At 37.5% G+C, this 16173-nt stretch overlaps 1 protein-coding gene and 1 pseudogene across 3 annotated transcripts; both read right to left on the reverse strand.

Annotated features, from left to right (window-relative positions):
- Window positions 1–4721: 4721 nt before the first annotated feature.
- On the reverse strand, window positions 4722–7288 carry LOC137939607 (pentatricopeptide repeat-containing protein At1g28690, mitochondrial-like; annotated as a pseudogene).
- Window positions 7289–7814: 526 nt separating this feature from the next.
- Window positions 7815–14923, reverse strand: LOC137933895 (pentatricopeptide repeat-containing protein At4g13650). Of its 3 annotated transcripts, XR_011109140.1 has the most exons (4): window positions 11851–14923; window positions 11360–11667; window positions 11039–11156; window positions 7815–7854 (listed from the first exon to the last, which is right to left on the reverse strand). XR_011109140.1 is itself a non-coding variant. In XM_068777995.1 (2 exons), the coding sequence occupies exon 1, from the start codon at window positions 14841–14843 to the stop codon at window positions 11874–11876; it is 2970 nt and encodes a 989-aa protein (XP_068634096.1). In that variant the 5' UTR covers window positions 14844–14923; the 3' UTR covers window positions 11189–11667; window positions 11851–11873. The 3 variants fall into 3 exon arrangements, 1 of the variants encoding a protein (XP_068634096.1); XR_011109139.1 differs by lacking the exon at window positions 7815–7854 and having other exon boundaries at window positions 10976–11156; XM_068777995.1 differs by lacking the exons at window positions 7815–7854; window positions 11039–11156 and having other exon boundaries at window positions 11189–11667.
- Window positions 14924–16173: the final 1250 nt, after the last annotated feature.

Genomic DNA, 16173 nt, shown 5'->3' on the forward strand with positions numbered 1-16173 from the left:
TCCAGCATAAGCACAGCATCTACTGCAACCGCTATTATAGTAAACCACTATAGCAGCAACCATAGCGGCAGCCATGCTCGCCACCATGTCCTCCACCGTATCCACCATGTCCGCCTCCCCCATATCCGCCTCCGCCGTATCCACCATGTCCGCCATGTCCACCGCCGCCGTATCCACCATGTCCACAGCCACCATATCCGCCACGTCCTCCACCGTATCCACCTCTATCATCCTTAACTCCTGTAACATCAACATATGGGTGACAAGTTACAGTAATAAAACCTTTTACGATATGGTGTTTGAAAAGAATAGTAGATATATGTTGTCTTCCCAAAAGCATAAACTCTCTTACCTATTGGCTCTTTATTAGAAACCTCAGCCAAATCTCTAGCGGCCACTTCAGAGGAGAGCAGCAGGAAAACTACGTAAAGTAGAGCAAGAACTATAGAAGCCTTGGCAGCCATTGCACCAAACACTACAAGGAGTACTCGGTTGGATCATAAGATCAATGGCTCTCTCACCCTATTTATAGAGAGAGATGCAGCGACCAGGCAGAGAAATGGATAAGCATTTGTATCACGCCTGACTGACAATGCAGTTTAGTTGTTGGCAGTAATATTTCGATTCACTGACTTCGGACGGTAAATTTGCTTAAGAACGATGGGTGGGAAATCTTGCGAGTAATGCAGAACTGATTTTTTCTCGATCATTTACTCAGGTGCAATAACTGAGCTTTTATTGCATGTAGATCCAAAGAACAGCGACCACGGATCCAGTCAACAATGAACGTCGACCTGTGAGAAGACCTTCTTTACCCACACTGATTTTATCTTACAATGCAGCACTTCCCCGCCGCCCCTACAATGTTTTAGTAATAAAAACATGAAAATGAAATTATAAAGAAAGCCATAATGATGGATGGGCCAACGAAGACCTGTACTGGTAAGATCCAAACACAATTAATTGGAGCCTTCTATAGAACCACTGAACCGAAGTTTTGAACTCTTAAAATATTGGATAGTTGCAGGATCTAGCGTTTTGTTTTCCTCTTAAGCTATAAATGGTCTCATAATGGACGGATACCGATTATAATGTACTACACAAGCATTTTTTTTAATTTTAGGGAGTCTAATGTGTCTCTCAAATAAGTGCCTAAGTGCTTTGTTCCTTCTGATAAGGGATTAGTATAAACTTTTCAGTTATTGGATAAGATTTCATTGTTTTTATGCTATGTTGTAATTATCTTCTCATGTAAAGATTATCTTTTCTATTCTAAATTGTATAAATACTACCCTTAATCAATTGTAAAGGTGTGGTTCAATTCAATATCTAATGTAACATTAGAACAATCGATCTTCTATATCTATCATCCTTCTTTTTTCGCTTCCATTGTCATCTTTGGTCTGACTACTCTCCCATCGCCCGATGCCGCACACCTGTGTTGTGCGATGCAGGACTTTCCCTCACCCCTACCTTCACCGAGATCATCAACCTTGCTGGCTACAATGTCGCCGACATCATCCCTCTCGCCCTCTCCCACCGTTGTCCCTTGTCCAACTCAAATCCCATCTTGCCGAGTGAAACCTTTTCAGGCATCTTCCTCCTTGGTTTCTCCCCTACCTCCGCCGAGATGGCCATCACCATCATCGCCCCCGTTAGCCAGAGCATCCGCCCTGGTTGCCCTTCGCTCAATTCTCCCATCACCAATTTCCCGCCGAAATCACTCCATCTTGATGTTGCACTAGTGGGAACCTCCATCCGCCATCATCTCGCCGTATTCTAACTATTAGCCCGTCGCAAAAAAAATTTGTCGTCGTCGACCTTCACCACTACCAATTCCGCTACTCTTCCACATCTCTTCAACGAACTATGCGCTCTCTCCAATTCTGTTCGTCCCATCCCCCTACCAGTGACGTTGTTCTTCCACATCTCTTCATTGGACAATGCACTCTCTCTGATTTTGTCTGCCCCAGCCACTACTAGTGTCGTTGCTCTTCCACATCTCTTCAACAAACAATGCACACTTACCTATTCCGTCCGCCCCAACCGCTACCAGTGTCACTACTCTTCTACATCTCTTCACCAGACGATGCACTCTCTCTGATTCTGTCTACCCCAACCATTATCAGTATCGCTGTTCTTCCCCATCTCTTCACCAAACGTTGCACTCTCTCAGAGTTTGTCCTTCCAAACCACTACCAATGACATTGCTCTTCCCCATATCTTTGTCGGACGATGTGCTATCTCCGATTCCATCTGCCCCAGTCGCTACCAGTGTCGTTGCTCTTCCCAACCTTTTGCTTCCAAAAACCCTCAAAACAAATCTCCTTACATTGTGAGTGCCAAGTTCATAGTTACAGTTGCTACGAGACAATATTGGTCTCTCTAATAGTGGCATATCTTGAGGGGACATGATAAGAATTAACATAATCCCTTTAGTTATCAGATAAGATCCCATTGTATTTATCCCATGTTGTAATTATCTTCTCATGTAAAGTTTATCTTTTCTTTTCTAAATTGTATAAATACCACATTTAATCAATTATAAAGGTGTGGTTCAATTTAATATCTAACACCTTCGACTATTGTATTACACATATATGATCAAAGTCCAAACTTTCAGGAATTGAGAACCATATGACTAGAGTATTTGGGTTCAAGTAAGCCAACAATGTCCATGCAAGATTGAGGTAAGAATTAGTTGGTCAAGCACAAGCTGTCTCCAATCAAAGAAGGATTTTGTTGTCAAGAGTATTGCTTTTATATGTATTTTCTTGTTTTGATCTAAGAAATTTTCATGTCACACGTGCTTTCAAGAATTTACTTCTCATCTTTAGACATCACATTAAAGTACATAAATTTCCTTTGTTTAAACCACCAAGACATTTTTATGTTTTTGTTTTAATTTGTGACTAGTATTTTATTGATTTACCTTCAATAATGTCATCCATTGTTGATGGAAATTTCATATGTTTCCCAAGATGGCAACCCAAGAGAGACAACAAATTGGGTTCTAAGGGTTGGAGGGTTAGCATGATTAGAACTGTTATATATACATGCAAGATTGTTGACTTAGATTAACTCGAGACTTTGATTTCGATGATAATAAAACTTAAGTGTGTGTATTGATATTGTAAATCAAGCATTTCGGGAAGGAGAAATGTATGTTGCGTTAAAGTAAAAATCATAAGGTCTATAAAAAATTTTTGTCAAACCCAAACAAAAGATTTTAAGCAAAAGAAAATTGAACAAGTGATCTTGAATAATCACCCACAACAAATGAAGGATAAAGGCTTGAAGATCTAGAGCTTAAGAAAAATTAGAAGTTCTCAAGAACTCTAGCCATGTAAGATAATAACCATCTAAATTGAAAATCTTGGGTAACAATATTTTTTTAGCATTAGGACATCAATGTTTTTCTAAAACCATAAAGTTATACATAAAAATTTTAATCCCTCATGTTTTTGGCCATTCCCATACTTATGACTTACTTAAAAATCTGACAACATGTATAATAGATCAATGACTAAAACACATGATCAATCATGCATAAAGCAGCCAAGCTTCCAGCATAATGCATGATTTATCATCCTTTATAGTGCATGATCGATTATCCAGAATGCTCCAAGGCAAAGCTTATAAACCTTGATTGATCATCCTTTATAGTATATAATAGACCATAAAAAATGCAATAAGGTAAGAGTCATAAAGTGTGATTGATCATCCAATATATTGAATGTCAAATTTACAAAGTATGATCAATCATGGTGATTTGCCAGACTTTGTAAAATGTATGATCAACAGTTGATTGATCATTAGGCCTCGAGAATTCAAAATAGTATCGTTGAAGCTTGGTGATCAATTAACAAAAAAGTATAATCAATCATTCTCTTATAGTTTTTTGTATAATGATGAAAAATAACTAGTTTTGCTACCAAACTTATAAATACAAGACAAATGCACCTCCCAAGGTATTCATGAGCTATTATTGAAAAACCAAAGACTTTACAAAAAAAATTATGTTACAATGTTTTTTATATTGCCCTAGAATGAGAAAAAAAAAACCAAATTCTACACATTTTGTAAATCTTTGCATCTCATTTGGCATTCCTAGTTCCAACAAATTTCACATACTTCATTGTTTGTGCTTAAAAGTTTGGAAACTTATTCTTACTAAAAGATTTGTTAGTTGTCTTTCCAACAGAAATGTGCGAGGTTTTTATTTTCTTTAAAATAGTTTTTTTGGAACTTTGAATCTAAATAGAAAGTGTCCATTGGAGCTGAAATCTAGTTATAGAAAATATTTTGATAAAATATTTGACTAAATGTAATTGGTATCACACTTGACTTAAATAGAACTATTTTTTTTTTTTCCCTAATAGAGCTAGATAGTGAATTTTTCCAAGGGTTATTGGCCGTGATTACCACTAGAGAAACATTGAGCACAAAAATTTTGGAATTTAATTTTCTTCTCAATTCACCCCCTGCTGACCAACAAAGATATTTTTTACATGAAATCGATTCTAAAGTAAGTGTTTCTATAATATAGAATTTTAGAGTTATTGTGAGCACTCAAAACTCTTATCTATCAAATAATTGACAAAAATACTAGTTCAATATAAGTAAGTATTACAATAATTATATTAATTTTTATCATATTATTGAATCATTTTAATATTAAAAAAATATTATTATTTCCATAAACTTAAAATTAAACTATTTAGAATAGTTTAATCATTTCTATGAAGATTTGTTTGCTCCCTAGCTCTCATTTCCATCCAATTTCCAAGTACAAACTTCTACAAACTGCTTTCCTTTGAAAAGTAGTTCTAAAGACTGCTTGCCTTGTACAGCTTAAGTTTTAACCTCTCCTGCACACAGCACTGTACAAGTCAACGTGCATTACAAGAGCTGCTGCCCATGCTTGGTATTGTTCTCTTGCAATCAAGTGCTCTCAATCAGCGTCTCAACCTGGAGATTTTTTGCATCAGCTTTCCTACAGATCAGTATCAATAAGATTCAGGGATAATGGCTCTTACTTGTCTGATTCGCAGTTCCTGCTTACTGGGAGGTGCTTATTGCTTCACATTCCCTTCGCAACATTCTCATTTCTGCCAAAGCACCTACTGCTTCTTCACTGCTAACATTTTACTCATTAATAGTTCTCTTCAAATATCTAAATTCCCTGAGTGAATAAGCACCTGACTTGTCAATTGATTGCATGTTCATTCATTCTTTTTATCTGCATCAAAATTCACCCACCAAGTAAGACAGTCATCCTCTGATCAATACATAGAACCTTTCCAGACCCAACTTATAAAAGCTGCTTCAGAGGTTACAAAAGACCATCCTTTCCTGAAAGACCTGTGGAATAGCAATCAAATTAGAATTCAGTTGAATGGAAAAATAGGACCATAAAAGAGAGACTTATTGAGATAGTTTATTTTAAAAAATATAGGACCAAAAAAGATGGATTAAACTGTCATGCATAAACATAAATACCAAGGTATTTGGGCAACTATATAATGCCCCAAAAGATTATTTTTCTCTTTCTAGTATGTTTGGTGATGAGATGGATAGACACGATAACATAGGAGGAAATAGGACTTGCAGAAGAAAGAGAAGAAAAACAAAAGCTTCTGAGCCAATAAGTCAACTCACTTGACATGAAAAGCAGACTGAGTACACCAATTTCAGATGAAATTCAACAAAACCTCACTGAGTTTAGTCTTCTGATCTCCCATAGAAATTTTAAGAACTTGAATGAGCGGATTAAACAAAACATTAAACAAGGTTTACATAGTTTAACGCACAAGCCAAAAAGGAGACTCACTAGAGAATCTGATTTAGGAAATATCTTTAGGGATCCAAACTCCAATGAGAACTGTAATCACAGTACCTAACAGCCAATCAAACGCTTAATTATAGAGGATCTAGGATTGTAGACAAAGTCTGTTTGGCTGGATCACAGAACAAACCAAAGCTACAAAAGAAGCAACAAAAATGATAACAGAGAAAACTTGGATAGCTTACGAGAAGCACTAGAATGAAGAGATTACCCACTTCCTTGACTAACTGTCCACCAACAATCTTGGTATAATAGTTTTGCAGCTTCTCAGAACTCATGATGTTCAGTGTAGATCAACTGTATTCAGAAAAAAAAGTATTAAAGCAATTTCGAAACAAAGAATTTACTACATTATGGTAAATAACTTACAGATTTCTTCCGCTGGTTAAATCTTTTGCAAGTGTTTCGTGTTTGAGAGCGGAACAGCATTTACAGCTACATGACTATTACCAAGGGGGAAAGCAAAAGTATTTCTTAACTTTGCTTAATCATGCTCCAACTTCACCAATAATCTCCACAGGACACCATCACTAAAATGATGGAAGCAGTAGGCATCTCGAACTATGACAACTCATCCAAAAATCTTGGAGACAAATTTTATCCAATTGTGACAATCATTACAGACATGTAGGTTCTTAAATATCCTTATTGGTATCTCAGCTGACAAACTAATAAGCACAAAAGAGGGCCAGATTTTCACTGTGAACAAATACAGATGGATCCTTCTGCTCCTGTTCATCATCATTCAGAAGGCCATATCTATCTTGAACATATCCATCTTCAGTTATCCTCCGTTCTCAATCCAGCTCCTACCTTATCCGCCCGTCTTTCATCATGTGTCGAACTCAATCTCTATGCACCCAATTTTTTGCAACTGCATATATATTTGAGAGAAGAACATAAGAGGCTGAATATTGTGGCTCCAATTCAAGAAGATGGCTTGCAGCAAGTCCATCACCATGTTTCTGTGTACAATACAGGCACTAAGAAGTATCCTCCAGACCATAGCATCGGGATCCATTGGCATTTGTTCTATGATTCCTTTTGCGTCACCCAAAAGGCCTAATCATCCAAGAATATCTACAACACAAGCATAGTGCTCAGCTCTTGAAAGCTCTTCACTCATTGACTTAAAGTAGTTCAGTCCTTCCTCAACCAAACACGCACATGGCAACAAGCAGAAAGAACCCCAACAAAAGTAACATGGTTTGGTTTGAAGTTGCCTTCCTTCATCATTTCAAAGAACCTAAGAGCTTCTTTCCCACAACCATGTTGAGAACAGCCAGTGATAATAGCATTCCAGGAGATCTCATTTCTCTCTGACAAGTCAAAAAATCCTCTTTGTGCATCATGAAGAACTCCACACTTGGCATAAAGTGTATTTAATGCACTACCAGCCTCTATCTCTAGATTCGTGACCAGTTCTAATAATTCTTGCATCAATTTGCTTGCCTTACTTCATATCTGTTATGTTAGCTGCCGCACTTACAGTGGGACCATAAGTGAATATGTTCTGCTTCGTTCATCAAAGCAAATACGCTCAAAGCTTCACCATAATGCCGACTTTGTGCAAATCCTGATACTAATACATTCCAAGTTATTACCTAAGGCCGTTTGGCCTAGTGGTATTCTCTTTACATCAGGTGCATCAGGTCGCAAGTTCGAATCGTGCCACACCCCTCTCAAAAAAAAAAAAAAATACATTCCAAGTTATTTGGTCCTTCTCCACTACTTTAAATGCACACTTCCCTTCCTTTGTTCTATCACATCTGGCATAAAGACTAACTACCAATAGAAAGATCCTTAGAATATCCCAGAACAAAAGCTTGACAATGGATTGTGACCCTTGTTTAAGAGCTTGAATTCCAGCACAAGCACTGAGAGCACTAGAAAGCCCAATGTTATCCTGAATGCCTCGTTTTTGCATTTCTTCAAAGAGTTCTAAAATACTCAAGTTGAGCATAGCCAGCAATCATAGTTGTCCATGAGACCATGTCCTCTGTAACCTTTTCAAATATTCCCCTGGCAGCGTTTAGTTTCCCACATTTTGCGTACGTATCTATTAAAACACATGATACATAAACATTTTGTTCAAAGCCAGTTTTTTTATAAAGTCTATGGATCTGTTCCCCAAGATCAAGAGCCCCTAGGGGACGTATATGTCCTCAAAATACTTGGGTATGTTTACTGATTACTGTTCACACCTACAAGTGGAGCCATCTGTATACACCTACTCCACTAAACAATGAAGAGGAGCCATCTACAAATGTAACTTGTTTACATGGTGAAGATTGACTACGATAAAAAACGACATACCTGACATATGAAATGATGCACCAAAGTCTAACCCATGTAGACACTGGGCGCACATGCAAAGCAGACTCACCTGACTTAGCTTGAGTAGCTGTAGCAGTAGGAGTGGGATGAGGTACAGACATAGAAGCAAAAGTCAACTGGGTCATCCTGTGAATTAATTGTTGCATCTCATTTGAATTAATTGTTGCATCTCATTTGAATCCCCAGGCACAATATCACCTATAGGAGTTGCAGAGGTCTCACCACTCCAAAAAAACACTAGAATTCGCCTATGTTGGTTTACCAAACTTCTCCCAGCTTTTCTAAAACAGGGTTAGTATGTAATAATGGACACACCTACGATCACCTCTGCCTCTGCCACAACCTGAGCCATCTTGGCCTCGGCCTCTGTTGTTACTACCACGGCCAGGAGTGTCCTCTTACTGACTAGACCGATGCTGAATATAAAGGGCAGCAGCATCAAAGAGTAGGTTATTCTTCTGCATGCAGCACCCTATTGAATGCACTAGAGAGCAAAGGAACCAAGTAACTGGGTTTGTACTACATGATACTAGGGCCTGAGGCCCACTAAAAACTTCGGAACATAGATCTGCCCTTGTTGCTTCCTCAGTTGTTGCTCATCTGTAGTAAAAGAGTGATAACACTAATCTCCGATAGGATACTTTGCAAGTCACTATAGTAATCAGTAACCTTCCTATAACACCTCATCAAACTGAATAATCTAGCATATAACTCATAGATCCTTGAAAATTTTCTTGTGCATATATGGGCTCGACATATATCCAAATTTCTTTGCCCGTCTCACAATTCATAACTTGATTCATGTGCCTGGAATCCATATTATTAAGCAACCAAGTTATGACTTGGTTATCCTCAGCTTTCCAATCAACATTCATGGGAATAGGAGGACCATCTCTCAAATATTTAATCTTCCTCTTGGCTTTTACGTAGATCGAAACTGATTTTGACCAGCTTAGGTAATTCTGGATATTTAATTTCTTTATGGTTATCATAATCGTGTCTTTTCCATCAGAATAACTTGTCTCCTTAGTCAGTGTAAACACTTCACTGGAATCAGCTATATCAAAAATTCACAAAAGTCAACAATTTAGACATAAGCAGGCTATGTGGGCCCCACACAAGTAATTAGGGTAGGAAAAATTGCAAAGACCTATATCTCAAACCAAATCAACCATCAATAGTTCAAAAACTAAGAATGTCACCTATCTAAAAGGTGACGCAAACAATGCAGAGCCTCCACATGCAAAAATTGGAGATTTTCAACAGTAGGACCCTTTAAGGGCAGAATTTTTTTATAGAACTGATCTAATCAGCAGTAGGACCTATTAACACTTGAGTTATGGTAGACGGAAACAAAAAATATCTGACCTTTAACACCAATCAGATGAAAATCTGGAAATTCCGCTTTCCTAGAATATGCAAACTTCAAGAAGAGGGAAGACGAACACCAATGAAACGTCTGGAACAGGACCTTACTGCTCTGATACAACGAAAAATGTGAGAAATTGAGGAAGAAAGAGAGAAAGAAAGAGAAAATAAAGAGAAGAGATGAAAAGAGTGTTTGAGGCTGCACTTGTTGGAGGCAAAAAATTGAGCCTCCTTTTGTCTTTTATTTAACTTAAGGGGTTACATAGGTAAGATGACAATAATGCCTCTCATAAACTTTACTTAATTTCATGAATACAGCTCAGAATTAATCAAACTGGAACTATAGATTCCTAACATGACATATAGCCTATAGCTAACTCCAGAAGTATACACTAGTAATTGAAATGACCAAAATACCCTTTCACATATTTTAACACTTTTCATGCTTGCTTTGCTTTCTGTTCATGCACTCATTACCATATTATTAGTTCAGATGCATAGTAACACATTTAAGAGAACATACAAACAAAATATTAGGCATGCAATATCTCCAATATTAGAACTTCATAGTAGATCAACCTTCAAAATAATAATCATATTTTCTCAATTTACTGAAAGGTGGCATGAACACCTGCACATAGTGCTAGCAAAGTGTAAATAAATTGAAAAAAGAAAGAATTCAATGTGTTCACCTTGTCAACATATTCCAGTATGTCCGTTCCATAAGCAATACCCACAATATTGTCAATACACTGCTCGAAAAGTGGGACCTTGGACAAATCCATATCTCTTAACTACTGTATGGAAAAGGTAAACACTACTAGACATAATGGTATAAAGCCAGCAGTATGTAGCCTGAGAGTGAGATTGACAAAGTTTCGCATCCATGAAAAGCTAGGCCACATGTGAACCTAAGTAAACTGATCAAAAACCTAAATATGGCTGATACTAATCCCTAATGCTCAAAGCCTAATGGGAGTTTATTCTTTCTCCAAAAGCTTGATTTTATTGATATAAGTACAATACAATACAAAGAGAATCAAGAAAACAAAAAGGAAAAGGCCCCAAGAAAGGCACAGTTTTTCTCATAACAAGGAAATCAGCAACATAAATACTGGCTATGAGTCCAAGTTATCACAAAGCCATCAGAAATATCTGGAATCTTGCCATTATGACTAAAAAAAGCACAAGCAAGGTGAGCACTGTCATTTGACCAACAGTGACCATCCTAAAAAATCAAGGTACCGTCAAGGAGGGCAGAAAGTATCATGAAGAAAAACACCAATGTCGGCTTCAATGAAGAGGACCAGAGTACGGTTTCAAGCATCTACCATAATGAGAATGAAAGGCACCAGAAAACCCAACCCAAATACTATTTCACATTATTATTGCAATCTAATTTACAGAGAGCAAAATCCTAGACATACCCTTTCTTCAGAGGCATATTCAAAATGCAAACCAAACTAAACTGGCACTTTGACATACCTGGAATATTGATGAGTTACCAACAACTCATAGAAATCAATCAGATCTGCACTGGCATCGATTGCAATCACATCAACTAAAGGTGTCACCACCTCCTTCACATCAGTATCCTTTATCTCTAACACATTTTCAATCATATCAAGAACATAACTCAGTCTTCTATAAATTAGAGGCCAAGCAATCATTCATAAATTAGAGAGAAAACCACAACAAACTATGAAGTATCTACAATTGTTCAGGTATTTTGAGGGATTTGTTCATTTTGTGTACTCTGCTCCTATTGGTTCCCATAATTGTGAGGATGCAGAGTTTAAGGCCCACCTTCACATAATTAAATTGTTTGTTGGCTCCTGAAATCTTTGATAAGATTGATGATCACAGTACTCCCTTGCACGTACCATGGCATCAGCCACAAGAGGTGCTAATCATATATTCCACTATTTGGCTAGGAGCAGAGTCGTTCTTCAACACCATGTTGAGATATCAATCAAATGCTGTAGTAATCTTCTTTTGCTATTGATCATTGCTGTGAGAATCAGAGCAGCCATCAACCACAAAAGGTGGCCGAAAAATCTTGGGTATAATAGTTTTGCAGCTTCTCAGAAGTCATGATGTTCAGTGTAGACCAACTGTACTCAGAAAAAAGAGAAATAAATCAATTCTGAAATGAAGAATTCACTAAAATATGGAAAAAAACTTTCAGACTTCTTCTGCTGATTAAATCTTTTGCAAGTATTTCATGTTTGAGAGGAGAGGAGCATTTATAGCTACATGATTGTTACTAAGGGAAAAAGCAAAGAGTATTTCCTTACTAGTTTAATCACATGCTCCAACGTCACCAATAATCTCCACAGGAACAAGCACCATCACTAAAATGATGGAAACGGTAGGCATCTCGCACTATGACAACTCGTCCAGAAATTTTGGAGACAAATTTTATCCAATTGTGACAATCATTACAGACACGCAGATTCTTAAATACTCTTATTGGTAACTCAGTTGACAAACTAATAAGCGCAAAAGAGATTGCCAGCTTTTCACTGTGAACAAATATAGATGGATCCTTCTGCTCCTGTTCATCGTCATTCAGAAGGCTATATCTATCTTGAACATACCCATTTTCAGCTATCTTTAGTGTCACATCTTCTAGTTTTTCATAGATCTTATCAGTTAATGGGTGCAGTTTATCACCCACAAAGAATGCATGAACAGAGTTCTTAACCTCAATCCAGCTCCTTCCTGGCTCCTTCTTCACCCCTCTGTCTTTCATCATCTGTCGAACTTTATCTCTAAGAACCCATTTTTTTGCAACTGCATATATATTTGACAGAAGAACATAAGAGGCTGAATCTTTTGGTTCCAATTCAAGCAGATGACTAGCAGCAAGTTCCCCAATCTCCATGTTTCTATGGACAGTACAAGCACTAAGAAGTGTCCTCCAGACCATAGCATCGGGATCCATTGGCATTTGTTTTATGATCCCTTTTGCATGATCCACAAGGCCTGCTCGTCCAAGAATATCCACAACACAGGCGTAGTGCTCAGCTCTTGGAATTATGTCATGCTCTTCACTCATTGACTTGAAATAATTCAGTCCTTCCTCGACCAAACCCACATGGCTGCAAGCAGAAAGGACCCCAACAAAAGTAACATGGTTTGGTTTAAAGCCACCTTCCTTCATCATTTCGAAGAATCTAAGAGCTTCTTTCCCACAACCATGTTGAGAATAGCCAGTGATAATAGCATTCCAGGAGATCTCATTTCTCTCTGACATGTCAAAAAATCCTCTTTGTGCCTCTTGAAGAACTCCACACTTGGCATAAAGTGTAATTAATGCATTACCAGCCTCTATCTCTGATTCATGACCAGTTTTAATAATTCTTGCATGAATTTGCTTGCCTAACTTCATATCTGTTATGTTAGCTGCAGCACTTACAGTGGGACCATAAGTGAATACATTAGCTTCAACCTCTGCTTCATTCATCAGAGAAAAAACACTCAAAGCTTCCTCATAATGCCCACTTTGTGCAAATCCTGATATTAATGCATTCCAAGTTATTTGGTCCTTCTTCTCCACTGCTTCAAATGCACACTTCGCTTCCTTCACTCTACCACATCTGGCATAAAGACTAACTAACGAGTTACCAATTGAAAGATCCTTAAAATATCCCAAAACAAAAGCTTGACAATGGATTTGTGACCCTTGTTTAAGCGCTTGAATTCCAGCACAAGCACTGAGAGCACTTGAAAGTCCAATGTTATCTGCCAGAATGCCTCGTTTTTGCATTTCTTCAAAGAGTTTCAAAGCTTCAACACACAACTCATGTTGAGCATAGCCAGCTATCATAGCTGTCCATGAGACCACATCGTCCTCTGTAACCCTTTCAAGTATTCCCCTGGCAATGTTTAGTTTCCCACATTTTGCGTACATATCTATTAAAACACTTGATAGATAAACATTTTGTTCAAAGCCTGTTTTTATAACATGTGTATGGATCTGCTCCCCAAGATCAAGAGCCCCAAGGGACGTACAAGTCCTCAAAATACTCGGGTATGTGTACTGATTAGGGTTTACACCTGCATATTGCATTTGGTAGAAAAGATTGAAAGATTCTGTTAGATTACCAAGCTGCCCATAAGCCACAAGCATCACATTCCATAGGACCACATTTTCTTTGTTAGCCGTATTAAAAAACTCATGGGCTGTATCAACATCAGAACATTTTACATAAAGGTCAAGCACAGAACCTTCAATAATTATATCAGAAGAAATTCCAGACTTAAATACATAAGCATGGAGCTGTTTCCCTTTATCAAGTGCTCCAAGAGTCGCACAAGCACTCAAAAGACTTGCAATGGTCACTGCATCAGGTTTGAGGCCCAAAGATTGCATCTTTTGGAAGAAATGAAGGGCCTTGTCGCTTTTCCCACCTTGAGAGTGACCAGAGATCAAAGAATTATATGTTACTGCATCATGATGAAGCATGTCGAGGAAAATCTGTTCAGCAGAATTCCACTCCCCACTACGGGAATACAAATTGATTAGAGCATTTCCAACAAACGTTTCTGACAAAAATCCCCATTTCAAAACATCAGCATGGAGCTGTTTTCCGAGATCAGTATATTCAGTTTTTGTACAAGCACTTAGGACACTAGAGAAGACATAAGGAGTGGGTTTAACTCCTGTCATTTTCAACTGGGAGAAGAGAAAAAGAGCTTCAACTCCATATCCATTCTGTGAAAAGCCAGATATCATAGCGACCCATGACACACTATCTCTTGAACACAAACCTTCAAAGAGCAGATGAGCCAAACCTATTCTTCCATTCTTTGCATACAAATCGATTAAAGGATTACAAACAATTGCATCAGAAGAAAATCCATACCGAAAAACTTTTGCATGAATCTGCTGGACAAGACTGAAATGAACATTAGAACCACTACAAGCCCTAAGAGCAGTACAAAAAGCTACCCGATCAGGGCAGAGGCCATCCTTTAAATTTCTCAGAAAGAAATGTATAGCCTGCCAATTCATCGCTTTTGCTAGTAATGCGGTCAAGATACCATTCCAGCAAGATACACTTTTTTGTGAAATCTTGTCAAACAAGTGGATTGTATCCCTTACATCACCAAAATTTGCATACATTTCAATAAGCCGACTCCCCAAGACAGGCTCTTCATCGAGCCCCAATTTCAGAATTTTACAGTGTACTCTTTTTGCATCAACCAGTGCCCCGGTTGTTAAACATCCCTCCAACAACCATTTGTAGGTGTTAAGGTCAGCAGAGATGCCATGTTCCTCCATTAAATAAAGAAAATCAAATCCACCTTTCTGTGTTCTTCCTGCGGTTGGATTTTCGGCCTTCTCCCCGTCGGAGAAGTCATCATATGCGGGACAAATAGCAGAATTACTAAAACGAGCATAACTCAGGCCACCAGAATTCCAGTCAAGTAGCTGCAGCAAAAACAAAATATTAGATTCAATTCTACTCTAAGACGTACTAAAGTATTACCTTTTTCTCTTCTTTGACTAATGAGATGAAAAAGATGGAATCGAGGGAAGAGACTCACCTCTCGGAGCTTCCTTTGAGAATTTGGGCGACAGTGTACCAATTTCTGTCGCGAGAGACGTGGCAGGACTGAGACTGAGAAGGACCCAAGAAGAGAAAATGATTTGGAGACCATGGAATTAGACAGCGCATGGGTATAATGGATCATGCGGATGCTGGAGCAACTATTTTCGAGTTCCTATTTTGTTTTCATGGCGGATAAGGCATGGCGGGAATCCTCCATGCCCCCGCAGTTCATCTTTCTTCCATCTTGATAGAAAATATTTGATGATGAAAAGTTTTGCTATAAAATAATTTTTTATGTATATGAAAATATTTTATGCCAACTTTTTTTTATAAATATTTTACAACATAAATTTCTATCAAAAACTAATTTTTTATTTTATAAAATATTTCACAAAATAAAATTATGCCAAAATAGTTTTTCTTTAAATTATGTTGGAAATTCCTCCAAAAACATTTTTATTTTATCAATTAGTGTAAATGTATATCATGCATATTATTATAATTAATATAATTAATATCCTTATCTCAATCCAAAATGCATGTCACACATAAAGAAAAAATCCATACGGTCCCATTTGGGTGCAGATCTTTGTAGGTAGTGGGTGTATAGTGATTTGAAAAGCACAAATTGAAGCAAATACTTAAATTCAGATTTTTGCATACAACAGATTACCGACATGACTTTTGATGATTCAAATGTAGATTTCTCTCTCTACAAAGATCAATTTCATAAATGGTTTAATCTGTTAGAAATGAGCTTTCTTTTGACATGCATATCTCTATATAAATTCTTGGTCTTGTTGGCACAAAATGAACCAAAAATTAAAGTTTTAGCCTTTGCTCGAAAAGTTTATACTACTTGACCTTTATTGCTTACAATATAGATATCTCCAAAAAATATCGCTTAGAAGCATAAACGACATATTACTCAAGAAATCAGACTCAAAAAGCTTTAATTTGGTACTTAAATTAACATTGAAAGTTTCGTTCTTGAATATGTTATGACCACTTGATTTGCTTCATCTTATAGCATGACCTTGTCGACTCTAATGAGAAAAA

The sequence above is a fragment of the Aristolochia californica genome, unplaced genomic scaffold (assembly GCF_029961685.1).
Source record: "Aristolochia californica isolate CCGP_79_NKW_82.1479 unplaced genomic scaffold, dmAriCali1.0.hap1 SCAF_10, whole genome shotgun sequence".
Classification (NCBI taxonomy): Eukaryota; Viridiplantae; Streptophyta; class Magnoliopsida; order Piperales; family Aristolochiaceae; genus Aristolochia; species Aristolochia californica.

Bases quoted from the DNA above. Each gene is read 5' to 3' on its own strand.
- LOC137933895 (XM_068777995.1), bottom strand. From the start codon at position 14,843: ATGGAGGAACATGGCATCTCTGCTGACCTTAACACCTACAAATGGTTG.